At 37.6% G+C, this 17,559-nt stretch overlaps 1 protein-coding gene across 2 annotated transcripts in view; it reads right to left on the bottom strand.

The window, feature by feature from the left end:
• Positions 1 to 17,559, bottom strand: part of SYNE1 (spectrin repeat containing nuclear envelope protein 1) — a 443,997-nt gene that overhangs the window by 42,113 nt on the left and 384,325 nt on the right. The window contains exons 128-129 of one of the 2 annotated variants that reach the window (XM_059940974.1): positions 15,817 to 15,983; positions 863 to 1,025 (exon numbers count right to left, since the gene is read on the bottom strand). In XM_059940974.1, the coding sequence (XP_059796957.1) occupies positions 863 to 1,025; positions 15,817 to 15,983 (330 nt within the window). Of the gene's footprint in view, positions 1 to 862; positions 1,026 to 8,255; positions 8,465 to 15,816; positions 15,984 to 17,559 lie in introns of those variants that run through there. The other variant, XM_059940973.1, reaches the window with a different exon arrangement.

The following is a 17,559-nucleotide window of genomic DNA, read 5'->3' as shown; positions in this document are numbered from 1 at the left end:
TCCAACACCTAAAAACTGTATTTTAATAACTGTTCTCTTTGTAAAATAAAATACATAAACTATTTCATAGGACTGAAGAAATAGGCCTGTTTATACATTTTTTTAAAGTTAAGCAACTTGAATATAATGGTTTAATGTAATGGAAATAACCAGAGCGCAGGCAGAATTTTCAGGGACAATCTAAAAGCATGAAGTAGCAATACTTCTTATGGGGGATTTATGGTGTTTATTACTGACAGCTGGAGTCTACTGTGCTGAGTAAGAATAAGCAAGGGGAGTGGGAAGTGAAAATCCCTTCTGTATGTATTTTTCAGGGTCACCCTCTTTTGCTTTGCTGGGTTGTGTATGGTGCTGTATTTGCTACACACATGAAGATGGCATTACAGTGTGTGGTCTGCAGATCATGCAATCCTTGCAAAACAAAATTATGTTAGACTCTAAAAACTCTAAGTATGCACTGTGATCTTTCTCCAAAGGCTGTATGCAGAAAAAAGAAAAAGGCTCGTTTCTAAGTCATGGTTGTGAGTTAGCGACCCACAAATAAATAAACAAAACTGTCAGCACTGTTCTGAATACATTATTGCAGCTCAACCTAACCTACCATCTTAGGATGACTTCTTGGCGGACCAGTGACATTAACTCTACGATGGCAGACCTTCTTAAGAGTCAACTTTGTGAGGAGATGGAACCTATTTGCCCCAAACACCTCTCTAGCCAATGCCTTCCCTTTCTCACCAGTCCTGCCCAGCTTCCTCCAGATTTTCCATCCCAATTCACCATCTCACAATCATGTCTCTATTCTGGCCAGGAGAACAGATTTTCAAGAACCTATTAACTTTCCTTCCATTGTTTTACATTTTACCTGCTGCTTGTTAAGCTTTTTCTGTATTTCTTCCGAGTCACAGGAATCATAGACGATCGGCTTGGCCAGCTCTGACTCGATGTGGGCCAGCCACGTTCTCAGGCTGCTCATGTTCTTATCCAGCTGCTGTACGGCGACCAGAGTCTCCTTCAGCTTCTTTACCCTGTGGGCAGAGAAGGAGAGACATCAACTTCAGTGAGAGGCTTCGCTCATGTTTCCCGCATAAGCAGAAGCCAGCACTGGGTCTAAAGCCAGAGTCCCGCCTGGCTCAGCCACCTACTGGCTGTGTGACTGTGGGCAGTTGTACACCCCTCCCGTGTTTCTGTTTCTTTGTCTATAAAACGGAAATGAAGAGTACTTGTGAGATTTAAATGAGGTGAATGACAGAGGGTGCCAATACATGGGAAACATTAAAAAAATACCAACCATAGTTACACTCAGCACAGCTATACTAATATAACAGTGATAGAAACCTCATGGTTGTCACAGAAATTATTACTTTCACAAATAATATAATCTATACTACCTGACTTTTGCAAATAATATAATTTATACTGCTATGAAGAATAACTGGGAGGAAAAAGTTAACCTTTCCAATGGATTGTCACCAAACAGATTACACATCCATGGTTCTAATCATTTCACCCCCTGTAGGATGTATTTCAGCAATATTGTGGCAGAAACTCAGTCAAAAGAAGACAGCATACTGAAGATAAAACCTATCAGTGAGTTGTCACATGCACTTAAGCAATTTGAGTTTTAATGATGCCATATCACGTTAAAGGTAACTAAGGACCTGTTGGATTGTAAGTGGCAGAGGGCAGGTACCCCATCTTCCACCTGCAGAGCCTAATTCGGTACAGTATTCACTACATAGCATGCTTAAAAAACGACGACAAATAACTATTCTCCCATTCTCGCCAGGAAGGAGTAAAAACTCATTCCTTTAAGAATTGTCATTTCTCTAACAATCATCCGTGGACACTTTATATGTAAGATGCCAGAAAGACAAAATAAATGAGATGTGATTATTTTCTTAATGAAATGTACAATCTGACCAGAAATCTGAACATGGAAATAATGAAATATAACAAAGTGTGGTAAGAACTAAACTAAAGAAGTGAACGAAGTCTCTGGCTAATAAATAAAGAGTGATCAAGTCTGTCTGGCCATGTTCAGTAATCATTCATTCATTTACCATTTGTTCATTTCTTTATTCCTCCTACCAACATGTATGGTGCTAGGTGATAGATAAACAGTGATGACTAAAGTTTCATCCTTGCCTTTGAGGAGCTTAGACTTTGATGAAAGAAGGAAAATGAAGAAATGACATGTGACCTGCATCTTGAGAGGTGGATACAAGCCAAGCAGAACATTTCTGGCCTAGGAAACATAATGAAGAAGAGCAGAGATTTTGAAGGTAAATAGTGTCACAATGCCAAGGAGATCAGTGGTGGAAGGATGGGGAAGAGAAACAGAAAAGAGATAAGAAGTGGTAAGAGGTAAGACTGATGGGTAGATGGGAGTAAGATGATAAAACTCCCATAGTGACATGACAATGGATTTGTATGTAGTTTTAAAGATAAATAAGAACTTCCCCAAGATCTATTAGCAGAGGAATGTTAAGATCAGTTTTGATTCTGAGTGCGTAAGTTTGAGGCAAGGCTGTGGTAAGAGCTCATTCAGGAAGTAAATAGAATAGTCCAAGCGGTTTGCATCAAAAGCCTACACTTGGAAACAGTGGGGATAGCGGTGAGGAGTGGATTGCTAAATTCACGAACCGACATGACGTGAGGCAGAAGGAGTTAAGAAATGATGTCTTTTCCAGTTGGGTGACTAGATAGACGCTGCTGCCTCAGAGGATACAGGAATGAGGAGCAAGTTCTTGGGATTAAAGGTGCATTAAGTTTGGGGTATGATGACGCTGTGGGATCAGCTAGACATGTATGGAAATATAGTTCTTATGTCCAGAAGACACGATGAAGTTTATCGCATAGGTTTACATACTGTTGGCATAGAGTTGAAGCCCTATGAAAGGATGTGTGTCATCATGAGGAAGTAGCCAAAGACAGAAGAAAAAGGAGAGAAATTACAGATGAATACAGATGACGGAGCGAGGATGCACAGGAGGCAGGATCAAGGGCATAGAGCAGGGATAGATAAATTAGATTTGAAAAGTTATTTCCCAATGAGGGCAGGGTGTCAGCAGGAATTTGGGAGGGACACAGATAGTACTTCTCAACTCTATTATTACCAAGTAATAGTAGCAAAAATCGACTATTGAGTCCCTGTTGAGGGCCTGACATGGCTGACTGGATGTATGTACATAGATGGCTCTAAAAAGAAAGGTGATGTGGAGGAGGAGCACGTGATCAATGATTTCTGGTACACCCTTATTTAAAATTCAATTCTGCTTTTAGACCATAAGTTTCTTTATACTTTCGACCTTTTGGTTCAGGATATGTGGTCCCTTACTGACACTGCTCCTAATAAAAATGAATAGAAGATAAGCAAAATATCTCCATCTCCGAGGTGTCAACTTGGTTCAACTAAAGAGGTATCTGCTTGGAAAAAATGTCAAGAGCAACATGTCTTTTAAAACTCTAGGGATCTTCCAAGACTGAACCAGGAAGAAATAGAAAATATGAACAGAACAATCACAAGCACTAAAATTGCAACTGTGATTTAAAATCTTCCAACAAACAAAAGCCCAGGACCAGATGGCTTCACAGGCGAATTCTATCAAACATTTAGAGAAGAGCTAACACTTATCCTTCTCAAACTCTTCCAAAATATAGCAGAGGGAGGAAATCCCAAACGCATTCTACGAGGCCCCCATCACCCTGATACCAAAACCAGACAAAGATGTCACAAAAAAAGAAAACTACAGACCAATATCACTGATGAACATAGATGTAAAAATCCTCAACAAAATACTAGCAAACAGAATCCAACAGCACATTAAAAGGATCATACACCATGATCAAGTGGGGTTTATCCCAGGAATGCAAGGATTCTTCAATATATGCAAATCAATCAATGTGATAAACCATATTCACAAATTGAAGGAGAAAATTCATATGATCATCTCAGTAGATGCAGAAAAATCTGTCGACAAAATTCAACACCCATTTATGATAAAAACCCTCCAGAAAGTAGGCATAGAGGGAACTTACCTCAACATAATAAAGGCCATATATGACAATCCCACAGCCAACATTGTCCTCAATGGTGAAAAACTGAAACCATTTCCACTAAGATCAGGAACAAGACAAGGTTGCCGACACTCACCACTATTATTCAACATAGTTTTGGAAGTTTTAGCCACAGCAATCAGAGAAGAAAAAGAAATAAAAGGAATCCAAATCGGAAAAGAAGAAGTAAAGTCATGTCACTGTTTGCAGATGACATGATGCTATACATAGAGAATCCTAAAGATGCTACCAGAAAACTACTAGAGCTAATCAATGAATTTGGTAAAGTAGCAGGATACAAAATTAATGCACAGAAATCTCTTGCATTCCTATACACTAACGATGAAAAATCTGAAAGTGAAATTAAGAAAACACTCCCATTTATCATTGCAACAAAAAGAATAAAATACCTAGGAATAAACCTACCTGTATGCAGAAAATTATAAGACACTGATGAAAGAAATTAAAGATGATACAAATAGATGGAGAGATATACCATGTTCTTGGATTGGAAGAATCAACATTGTGAAAATGACTATACTACCCAAAGCAATCTACAGATTTAATGCAATCCCTATCAAACTACCACTGGCATTTTTCACAGAACTAGAACAAAAAATTTCACAATTTGTATGGAATCACAAAAGACCCCGAATAGTCAAAGCAATCTTGAGAAAGAAAAACGGAGCTGGAGGAATCAGGCTCCCGGACTTCAGACGATACTACTAAGCTACAGTAATCAAGACAGTATGGTACTGGCACAAAAACAGAAATATAGATCAACGGAACAGGATAGAAAGCCCAGAGATAAACCCATGCACATATGGTCACCTTATCTTCGATACAGGAGGCAAGAATATACAATGGAGAAAAGACAGCCCCTTCAATAAGTGGTGCTGGGAAAACTGGACAGCTACATGTAAAAGAATGAAATTAGAACACTCCCTAACACCATACACAAAAATAAACTCAAAATGGATTAAAGACCTAAATGTGAGGCCAGACACTATAAAACTCTTAGAGGAAAACATAAGCAGAACACTCTATGACATAAATCACAGCAAGATCCTTTTTGACCCACCTCCTAGAGAAATGGAAATAAAAACAAAAATAAACAAATAGGACATAATTAAACTTAAAAGCTTTTGCACAGCAAAGGAAACCATAAACAAGACGAAAAGACAACCCTCAGAATGGGAGAAAATATTTGCAAATGAAGCAACTGACAAAGGATTAATCTCCAAGATTTACAAGCAGCTCATGCAGCTCAATATCAAAAAAACAAACAACCCAATCCAAAAATGGGCAGAAGACCTAAATCGACATTTCTCCAAAGAAGATATACAGATTGCCAACAAACACATGAAAGAATGCTCAACATCATTAATCATTAGAGAAATGCAAATCAAAACTACAATGCTATATCATCTCACACAGGTCAGAATGGCCATCATCAAAAAATCTACAAACCATAAATGCTGGAGAGGGTGTGGAGAAAAGGGAACCCTCATACACTGTTGGTGGGAATGTAAATTGATACAGCCACTATGGCGAACAGTATGGAGGTTCCTTAAAAAACCAAAAATAGAACTGCCTGCGAGTTCTATTCTGCCACAATACATAGGATTGATAGGGAACAGAAAACATGCATTGCAATATGTTTATCATAATTCATAATTCCATTCAAGATAATACTTTTCTAATTAGTTTTATAAGTACAATTTGTACTCTGTCTCTAGGGCATTTCAAGGCATTAGCCTTGAAAAATAATTCCAAGAACTGTTACATACAACCCACTCATATTTCTCTCATATGTCAGACAAAATTCACTTGAGCGTCGGTCAGTGAATGACAGTTTTCGAGCAGCTCCTGGGTATAAAGTTCGGGGTGCATATTCTACCAACGACCATGGTACGGGCTTAGGATTTAACATGACCTTGGCCATCCTGCTTTAGTGTCCCAGATGGAAAGGACAGTCTACAATCAATAAACCCACTGGAACAGGACTGAAGAATGGCTCACTGCACTGATGTCCATCTTGGTTTTACCCCAATAAGAATGTCCTCTCAGGAACCTCTCCCACTTGACCAGCTTCCTGTCTTCAGGTCTGATAGGATCTGAATGCTGACTATGCTTTGGGATGGGGTTTTAAAGAAAACTCATAACATCATCAGGGCTTTGTGTGGACCTAGGGGCTGGGAGGGTACTTCACTCAGTGCCTGCTTCTTTCTTACCCTTGTTTGAACTTCCTGGTATTATTTATGCTCACCTTCCTCCTCCTCATGGGAAGTTCCTGGAAAGCTGGAACTGTGAATTCCACTTTGGGTTTTCCCTTTCCACTTTTGGTTGCCAGACTAAGCTTGGTGCCTTGCACAAAGTTGGGTACTATTTAAATGCCTGCTAAACATTAATAATTAGTGTTCTAACTAAAATATTTTTTATTTTGTTAACATATTTTAATTTATTTGATATTAAATGTATACTTAAATTTTCTTCTAGATCCAACACTTGCAAATGATCTATCTGCTAAGGACTAAAATTCATTAATTTTCTTGGTTCAAAATTCACTGACAAAAATGATCAAAAGATCCAAAGCACAAAGGGATATAAGTAAACACTGTGCCATTGGATATTGTCTACAGTAGCCAAATATTTTACTGGATTAGTAATCTTGTATAACATTGAAGGAATTCCAATAGTCAGAGCAGTTAGTGCAATATGTCAAGGGCATAGTGACGTGGAAATGCTTGTTCATACAGTCTATTAGGGGCAAGTTCCTCTTTCAAATGAACGTGTAAATCTTAGTAAAGTCAGGAAGGGTGAACGCTTAAGTGGTTCTCCTTTCTCATTTTTAAAAAAATGTATTTGACTACAAATAGCAAAATACATTGTGTGTGTGTTGGGGGGAGCAGGTGTGAACTGAGAGAAGGTGTGGGACAAGGCCCCCATACATCATCCTTGAGCTATTAAACTTGATATTTGCAGGACGAGGATCATTCTTTTTTAAGAGAAATGTCCCACATTTTTTTTCATCATTTCTTTCAAGGAAATCCTTGGGTGAAGCATCACAATAGTTTTATTTATCATTGTAAGAAGTTTGAGCAACATTCCTTTTGGTAGCATACAGGGTTATAATTCAAAATGGGTGTTTACAGACGTCACATGTCTGGGTAAGTTTAGCAAGCCCGGTGAATCTGTAAGTCCCTGCACTCTGGTTCCCCTTTCAGAGTCTAGTGTGTTTCCTGCACACTTGACCTTTCTTGAGAAGGATTCTACTATGAAATCCAGTTGTCCAGCTTCTTAATATTGTCACATGAATACGTACATATACACACATATATCTACATATTTCATATATATACCTCACTACTTTCCTTCAAACAAATTTAGTAGATCCATAAACCAAAACAAAAAAATTCATATTCTCAATATAAAAGAACCAAAAGTACCACTAATAAATTCTATTCATCAGTAGGGATTTGTTTGGGGGATGTTATGGTATAAGAAAAATATTTTTTAAAAACAAAATGAAAATTCCTGATGTAATGTTATTCTAACTGAAAAAAAATCATGAAGTAAACATTTGTATAATGCACTAAATTACCGTTTTAGACATAACCTTCTATATTTTGCACATACTATTGAAAACCTTTATACTAGTCAGTGACCAAAACCTACTGACATACATAAAACAGAAACAACCTTCTCTCACACACAAAACCCTCCAGGCCCCTGAAACATGCGTAGATTTTTATTTATTAAAGGGAACGCTTTCAGCTACAAAGCTGTGAACTGGCCATGACTGAATTTCAGTTTCAGCAGGAGCCCATCCTTTAAATAGCAGATGATGGACTCACAGGATCTTTCCACTGAATGTTTTTCTGAATCTCTTTCCTGTGTCTCAGGCTCTCTGCTGTAACCATACTCCTTGTATGATGCATCCAGTCCCAAGACAAGTAGATACTGAACCATAACAAAGTCCATTAACCTTTTCACCCAGCTCCGCAGGCCCAGCAGGAGACAAGAAAACAAACCGACAAATAACTCTTAGGAGTCCACGGCCAACGACCTCCTCACACCAGTCATCTCCACTTAACACTGGCCAACACAATTATGGATTAAAGCTCCAGCATCCATCCTATAACCCCCACGTAACATGAAAGCTATGCCCAAGGGAAGAAACTCGAGGAGATGCCTGCCTTGTGACACTGCAGTTACAATCGGGGAGGTCTGCGTCCACACAGCCGTCCTCTGCCATCCTCAGGGCACACGGATCTTCCGCCACCACCATGAAGTTTCCACTCGCAAAAGTCAGGTTTGCAGAGCAAAAGGCTAAATCCTGCGTGGGGATGAAAGTTTCCCCGGTCTGTGTATGGAAGTATGAAAATGCTCACTCCAGACAAATGTTGGTAAGTCTCTGCCTGACAATATGACACTGAGCAGTGAGTGACAAGTGGTCATGTTTCTAAATAAAACCTACATTCATTAACATGTGCCAGGCTTGATCTCCTGGAATGTAGGCCACGAGTGTAAGAAGGGAAAAGGCTCAGGGTAATCTGCTAGGAGGGGGAGGCTCCAGGTCTAAAGAAAGAAGGGTATCGAAAATAAGACCGGCTGCAGACACTGCCATTCTGGAAGGACCTTCGACTTTTCTCGCAGGCAGTTTAAGTTGGAAAAGATATTTGCAAAGATAAATGACCCAAATGCAAACAAGCAAAACCTCGACAAGTACGGTGCCAAACTGTAGTAGCAAAAAGGAGCAACTGCTTTTTTTCTTCAGTCTGATTTGCCAGTTAAGTGGTGTCAAGTAGGAGTTTTAGGGGCTGTTTGGGAAGATGGGATGGACAAGATATTCTGTGGGAAAGTGCTTGCTCTTCACCTTTAAAAAGACTATTTGAGCATGAAAAGTAATGAAGAAATACTATTCTCCTCTTACATAAACCTTTGTCCTTTTAAAAATAATGATATAAAGTGACAAAAATAACATGTTCATTTTAAGGTAATTTTAAAAAGGATCTGTTCATTTGCTTGGTGGAATCTCAGATAACTTTTTTTCTTTTGTGAATTTCAAGAGTTTCTAAATTTTCTGCACTGACTCTATATAAATTTCATAATTTAAGCTTTTAAAGAAAATAAGCTCCCAAATTACTCATTACTGGTAATTTAATAAAAAATGACTAATGCTGTCTGCTTTAAATCCTTTTTGGATTTTAACATACATACACACAAATAAATTACAAATAAATAAATAGATAATGAACATTTGCTAAGTTTTTTTTTTTTTTTAAATGCCAATATGATGAATTGCAACTAAAATAAAACAAAGCATTTGGTTCTGGTTGTGTGAGTTGACTGCTTTTAAAATAGTAATACATTTTCTTTATGAAAGAAACAAACCTGCATTTTACATTTAAAAAATTCTAGACAACTTGGTTATAAATAAAATTATTTTAAAAATCCTGCTACTTAAAGATATACTATTGTGAATTCTTTATAAAACAATCACTCCACTGATATATTATTTTTATCAGGAATGTAAATATGTAAATTTGGCTAAAGGAATATATTGGTCATAATTCCATAACAGTAGACAAATTTGTTTTTTCTTGATTATGACTAACATTTAAAAAACTTAGATCTTTAAAAATATTTATTGCCATTATTTCCTTAGTTTAATTCCCTTTTACTTTATATAGTTTTTCCCATGGGTTAATTTTTTTTTCCATGTTCATTATCCTTAGCACAATATATTTATTCTAATGAATTAAACATAAGGCAAGGCTTTAAAGACACAATTATTGTAGTACCAAAAGACGGCAATAATATCAATTTCCAGCAATAGGGAAAATACTGGATAAATCACGTTATATAAATGGAATGTGGAATGTTCTGTGGAATGAACTGTGGAATGCTCTGCAGCCGTCTAAAAGAATAAGACTGGCGCATACAGTGTTTTATAGTATACATGGTCCTGTCCCCTATGTTGTCTCATTGGAGATGCGGCAGTTGTTTTAATGAACATTTTGAAAATGAGGAATATAGGGCTCAGAGAGGTTATACAGTTAAGCCCTAGGTCACACAGCTGGAACAAGGTGAACTAAACCTAGGACTCTTGATTAGTTCTTGGTCATTTCCTTGCTTGCTGCATCAAAGAATTCCTGATGCTGGCTTGACGTTTCTGAATGGATCACCATGAGGTAATACCAGCCACAAATTCCAAGAATTAAGTTTTCTTTTTCCTCTAGTTTGGGCAGAACTCCCATTAGACTGAAACCCCTTCTGAAGGCAGCTGCTACAACTTTGCAAAGCCTTCCTTGTACTGCACAAGCCTCTAAACTCCCTCTGGGATGACAGCTGACATTTGTTGACTGAGCACTTCACTGGGCTAAGTGGTTTACAGGTACCACCTCATTTAATCCTCCTGATAACCTTTTACACCGTAATAAGTAATTTGCCAAACATCACAGTGTAGGTGAAGCAGAAACACCTTATAATTCAGGCAAAAGCCCTAAGCCCAGGCTCTGCTATATTCTTATCTGTATGTAGGGCACATTTCACACACTATGTCTCAGATTGAGAAACTCAACAAATACTGGAGTGATAATTATATGCAAAGAACTATGTTAGGTTCTGGGATTACTGTGGCGATCAAGTTAGATACTTACATTTCAATAGAGGAAAGAAACTTTAAACAATCTATCACACGAGATATTTATTATAATCAAGAGAAATGCTATGGACTCTGTACAGAAAGCCTACTGAGCAGATAAAAAGAATCTAATCTAATCTAGAGAAAAGGAGGATCGTGAAGAAGAACTAGGGGCTGGCCTGGCCAGACAGAGGAGAGAGAGCGGGCAGAAGTAACAGAAAGGGGAAGGCCCTGAGGTGAGGAGTCACGTGTATCCTCACTTTATCTTTTACCCCTTTTTGGTTGGGAACCATTTTCTTTTTCATCTTTACATCCCAGAGGGGTGTCTGCAAACTATGTCTGGCCACCTGTTTTGGTAACAAAATGTTACTGGAACCTGTTACGCTTCTCTACACACTGCCTAAGGCTGCTTTTGTGATTCAATGGAAGAGGGCTTTGTCAGGGACTGTTCAGCCCACAAAGCCTAGATTATTTACCATATGGCCCCAAGCAGAGAGTTTGCCAGCTTCTGCCCTGTAGCAACATGCAGAGGAAGTACTTCATAAACAGGAGGCATTCCATAGTTTTTAAAAATTACATTTGTTTTTACTTTTATACAATGTTGAAGGGAATTATAATTAAAACACAGATTAAAAACAACCAGTCATAAGGGACCACATATTGTATGATATCGTGTATGTGAACTGTCCAGAACAGGTAAACCTAAACAGGCAGGAAGTGGATTAGTAGTTACCTGGGGCTGGAGGAAAAGGAGGGAGGGCAGAAAGGAAAAAAGGGGTTAAAGTTTTTATTTGGGGGTGACGAGAATGTTTTAAAATTGATTATGGTGATGGATGCACAGCTCGGTAAATACACTAAAAATCAGTGAATCGTATACTTTTGATATATGAGTTGTATGGTGTGTGAATTGTATCTCAATAAAACTATTATTAAAAAAAAAAAAAAGAACCAAATAACTAATGTGTACTTTGTTTTTGGTGATGGGTATTTAGGTTTGGTAGAGGAAAGAAGAATGTCCTTATATTAGAGAGTCCAGTTAACTTAAAAAAAGTCATTACAGCAGGGCAAACAACTTGAGTCTGACGTTCCTAGATACCAAGATGGGAAATGTTTAACAATGTATTCTCTATTATTAGACGCTCTGAACTACTGATGCTAAAAGGCATTTTCTGTTAGTGCTAGGCGCTGGAAAAATTGCCATGTGGGTTTTTGCATAAGGTCCACTGATAAAATGAGAGCTAGAGTCCTCGAAGACAGTTTTACAGAAATTACAGTTACACCAATTTTTTTTTACAGAAATTACAGTTACAGTCAAATTATGTTGACTCTTAATGAAAGCTAAAGGCTCAGAAATGCTTTTAATTATCTAGGCCAGCACTGATCAACAGAACTTTCTGAGATGATGAAAACGTTCTGTGTCTGCAGTATCCAATAAGGTAGACAGTATCCTCGTGTGGTTATTGAGCATTGGAAATGTGCCTAGTGCAACTGACTGTAATTAAAATTAAATTCTAATTTAATTGGGGGCTTCCCTGGTGGCTCAGTGGTTAAGAATCCGCCTGCCAATGCAGGGGACACCCGTTCGATCCCTGGTCCGAGAAGATCCCACATGCCGCAGAGCAACTAAGCCCGTGCGCCACAACTACTGAGCGTGTGCTCTTAGAGCCCGAGAGCCACAACTACTGAGCACATGTGCCACAACTACTGAAGCCCACGCGCCTAGAGCCCGTGCTCCACAACAAGAGAAGCCACCGCAATGAGAAGCCCACGCACCGCAATGAAGAGTAGCCCCCGCTAGCTGCAACTAGAGAAAGCCGGCGCACAGCAACGAAACCCAACACAGCCAAAAATAAATAAATAAAATAAAATAAAAATAAAAAATAAAATCAGATTGTTTAAAAATAATTCTAATTTAATTGTATTCCATTTCAACTCATTTAAATTGCCACATGTATCTAGTGACTGCTATACTGAACTGAGTAGGTCTAGAAAGTATACTATAACATTATCCATTGAGCCCTAAAAATAACTGAGCTAATTTTTTTGTTATCCTAAAAAGCTGACAATGCTTGGTGACAGTCAGTTTAAAAATTCAAAGCAAAACATATCTACTTTGTACTTAGAATCGTCTAAGTTAATCCACTAGTAATAGGAATCTGACTCAAAGTTATGCATTCTATTTGTATATAACAGGTTATTATCAGTGAATCTTCTTTCTTTTTTCCACCTTTCTGTTAGCTGGGAAGCTGTTCACCTGAAAACATGATCATCTTCAAAAATTACCTCTCCATTCCCAAGAGCATCAAAACAACATAAAAACATACAAAGGCATAAGTTACGTTCTGTTTCAATGAATCCATGTTAAAAAAATTTGGAAGAAGGAAGAGTAGTGAATGAGACTGAATCATAGAAACTTAGTATTTCAGCTGGCAGGTCATAGTTGAAGATGGGTGTGAAAGACAGTCATCGTGCCTGTGCACTAGCACAGGCAATAAACCAAAAAGTGGAAAGCAAATGTGATGGCTGAGTGTCATTTAGGAGAGGCTTCAAGGAACTATGAATTCAGTGTGGCATTAAACCTCAGGACAAATGAATGGTCAAAATGTCATCTGGTCTACGCTGGAAGGAGACAATTAGAAATGGACAATATATATATTACATCTGTGTATGATGAGATTCTACAAAAGTAGGAACATATGAGCATTTTAGTGACTAAAATGCAAGCCTGTGTACCCTATATTTAATTGATTCAAATTTACTAACGTGTCTTTGGAAAAATAAACTAAATAACACCTAGAAAATTCTTGATTGAAAAACGAGATAGAAAAGTTACAAATAAACATGACTTTGAGGAGTAAACACCTAACTCATGTGATGTAACGCTGGCTAACAGCAGGGCATACACCAAACTAGCTGCTTGTGATTAAATTATATTAAATTAAATTTAAAACATTTTGACTTAGTACAACCCCATATTCCACACCACTGAACCAACTAAAAATTAGAAAAGGATATTAACTAGTTTAACTGGATTACATGGAAATGAAAGCCAATCCATGAGTCATAATCTGACTGAAAAAAATCCAGGGATGTTTACCAAGTGGGTGGCTTCCCTAAGAAGGGTATTTATAGCACAAAGGGCTAAAGCAGAAACTAACACACCATTGTAAAGCAATTATACTCAAATAAAGATGTTAAAAAAATAAAATAAAATAAAAAAGGGCTTCAGTTCCTCCCTCTAAAATAAGATTTGGTTATCAGTGACTGAGAAGCGAGGCTAAACACAGCACTGGGGTTCTAAAATCTACCAATGCCTAAATACTTACAGTAGTTTAAGCTGCACCGTTAAGTTTCCATCTCTTTATAGTACTTTTACTAAGGCATTTAGCACATCATTTTACTGGATTTCTTCACATGTCTAAATTCCCACTATGAACTCCTTGAAGAAAGGGCCTCAGTCTTTGTACCTCCTATACCTCTCATAGTTGCTGTCAGTACTTCACAAAGGACTGGGAAATTAGATTGTAGAAATAAATAACAGAACCTGACTTCCTTTTAACTGCAGTCTCTAGAACAGGGACAAAGAAGTCATAAGCTTGGCAGGTAGGAGCGTGTAGTATTCTAGGGCATGGGCTGTAGAGTCAGAGAATACAGACTCTGCCACTCAGCACGTGCATGACCAGGGGCAAGCCTGAGCCTCAGCATTCCGCATCTGGAAAATGGGTATAATTATAATACCCACCTCAAAGAATGTTGTGAACAGCACACGAGAAGATGTACATGAAGTCTTTAGCATGGTCATTGCTACAAACTAAGGGTTTAGTAAATGTTAGCTATTATAATACTACCGTTAAACATTTTAAAAATTGGTAAACATTTATTCCATTTTTGTTTCATTCTCACTAAAACAAATTATAATCTCACCTTCTTAAATGAGACCCTCTTTGATAACTCCTTTATAGAAAAAGAAATATACTAAATGTTTTTAAAATCCACACATGGACTTGCCATGCCCATATGAAGTTTTTGTGGGCACACAGTATTCAAAAGGCACTATTTCATGTCCACCTTCATGCAGCATGGCTAAGGAAAATAATCCGGATTTTTAAAAAAGTGTATTTTGGGATAGCTCCCAAATGGCTGTGAATCAGAAGCATGTGTAACATTCCAACTCTCCTAACTGCCATAAAGAAGATTATCCATTCAAATATTCAAGTATTCATTCATACATTCATTCAAATATTTATTGAGCCCCAACTGCATTCAGGTACTGTTCTTGGTGCTTGTGATATACAGTGAATAGAATGGACAAAGATGCCTGCCCTCATGGAGGCTACATTCCAACATGAAGCAAAGTTCACCTCAAATAAAGCATCTACCTAGCCCTTCCCTTTAAATAATAACCCTTATGTCAAATAACACAGTGCTTCATTCAATCATATCAGATTTCTATATTGCTAGTAAAGATCCTTAGATACTTTTTCTTTTTGACTTTTATCCCTTTCGCTCACCCTGCCCTTCCGCAACAGAAACTGAATGTAACATTCCTCAGATATGAGGTAGACACTTATAGCTATCACTAGAGCTAAGTACAAAATTACAGTAATGCAGCAGATTATTTTTACGTCTAAGCAGAATGGTAATTAGATTTATTCCCACATGTTGCTAATCAAAAAGACAGTAGGAATGTGATTTTATATATATATATGTATATATTAATTAAATATACTATATTTATATAATTATATATATATATATATTTTGCCACTTCAGACAAACACACCCTCCACAGATACTGGTCAGCAGTTTCACTTTCTTCCTTATAGGAAGTTGAGTACTATGAAGCCCCAGAATAAAGAATTTTCTCTTGGGAATGGATTTTGTTTGGATATGACTTTCCCTCTTTCAGTTAAATGCAAACACCACTGAATTTATGAAATAAGAAGGAGAATTTTAAAGTTAACGAAAGTGACATTTATGAGACAAGCATGAACTAAAATGGTGGCATAAAGAACACAGAGATTTATTGGACGATCTTTAGCTGAAATGGAAGGCGGCCTGAATGCTTTGAGATTCTGCATGTGTGTCCTATTGACTAAGGTCCTTTTTACCTGGCTGCCATCAGGTCCAGGAGGTGCTGCCATCGGTCATTGATCTTCCCGAGCTTGTATTCAATCTCAGATGCTTTGCTTTCATGGCTGGCTCGGGCAAGTCGTTCTCCCATTTGCTGGAGCTGTATTTTGTTCTCTTGGGCAATGGCAATTTCCTCTTGATAATCCTGTGTAATAAATGGCAATCACAGAGGTCAGAAAGCATATTCTTGATTCATTCAGTCTGGCTCTACTAGAAACATGATAATTACAGTTTTCTACTGCTTGGAAATAGTTCGGGCATAAGGAACACTGTGTGAATATGAGTCCCAGTACACAAGAATTAGTGGTACCTGTTATTTTCGGTATGTAGGCAAAGTCCAGATTGAATTTTTATACAGATGTTCTTAAAGGAAATGGGGGTGCTTTCCATTTACTTAAAATGGGCATTAAAAAAAGCAATAAAAGTATATACATAGAAACAAAAGGCAAAACTTGAAGGATTCAATGCTGGGAAGTTACACCTTGTTGCTGTAATCACCAACCACGTGTTATATTTAGAATCAATCCTCATACAAATAGCTGACAAGATGCTAATAAGATGTGTGACTATGTGTGTATATGTAAATGTATATATGTATGTGTATGTCAACTGTTACTTGTGCAGAATGATTTAAAAGACTACTTTCATTTTAAAGAGCTGTCCTCTATACAGTGTCAATATTTTACAGCACATAAATCATTGGCAAATTAACTCTCAAGAACAATAACCATCTTAGAGGATCAATGGGTCTCAAACCTTCCTCATTTATCCAGTTTCTGTAGTAGCTCCTCTTAAAGATTGTTTTAGGTAAGAAGGACAGGCTCTCAGTGTGGTCTATAGTAACAGAAAGGCCACTGAACAGTATGATTTAAGTGATGATGAAAGGACATCTCCCCTTGACCCCTACCTGTCCCCCCACCCTCCCCCCAGCCTCTGGACCAATTGATCCTCTTACTTTCTTGCCATAGTGACAGCATCCAAACTTTAGAATCACCTTTTTCATTTCTGGCTTAAGCTCCTGTTAGGCAGCAAATATTTTCTCAGCAAAATAATATACCAAGACAGATATTATAGGAATACGGATATCTTCACCTTCTATTGCTCTCAAGTTACCTTGGTAACAGGGCTACCCTCTCAAATCAGTTATCTAAGTAAAAAGGGCCCCAAAGAATGGATGGAGCCGGTGAAATTTTATTCTACTGCAGTTGTGAGTGCTTCCTCAGGCCCAGAACCTCCACCTACTCTCCTTTCTATGTTACTTCAAGCCCATGGGAGTCAAAGACCAATATACCAGGTCCATTTCTTAATAGTTATAATGTGTTATTACAAATTTGAGATGATATTACTGAGAAATGTTTATTTCAAAGGAATTATGCCAAGCTTAAAATAGTATTTATAGTAAAATAATACTCTTAGGTTGTCTTTTAAAGTACAACGTTGAGTGTTAATGCCAGTAGGTACCCATACCATGGGTACAGTCTGTTTATTAATTTCTTTTTCTTAAGTTGTCAAAATTACCAAGCCTCCATGTTATCTTTCTTTACAAAAGAGATACCACATGGGGTAAGCTCATAAAGACTTTATTTTAAAGTCCATAACTTATTATATATACAGAATGGTATAGTTGATATTTTAAAAATTATTCCAAATGTTACCAAATAGTATAACAAAATTATCTGTGTGTCAAGCCCCCAAAATATGCATCTTAAATTTCATGATAA

This window comes from Balaenoptera ricei, chromosome 12 (genome assembly GCF_028023285.1).
Source record: "Balaenoptera ricei isolate mBalRic1 chromosome 12, mBalRic1.hap2, whole genome shotgun sequence".
NCBI lineage: Eukaryota > Metazoa > Chordata > Mammalia > Artiodactyla > Balaenopteridae > Balaenoptera > Balaenoptera ricei.
This window is presented reverse-complemented; position numbering and strand designations above follow the sequence as displayed.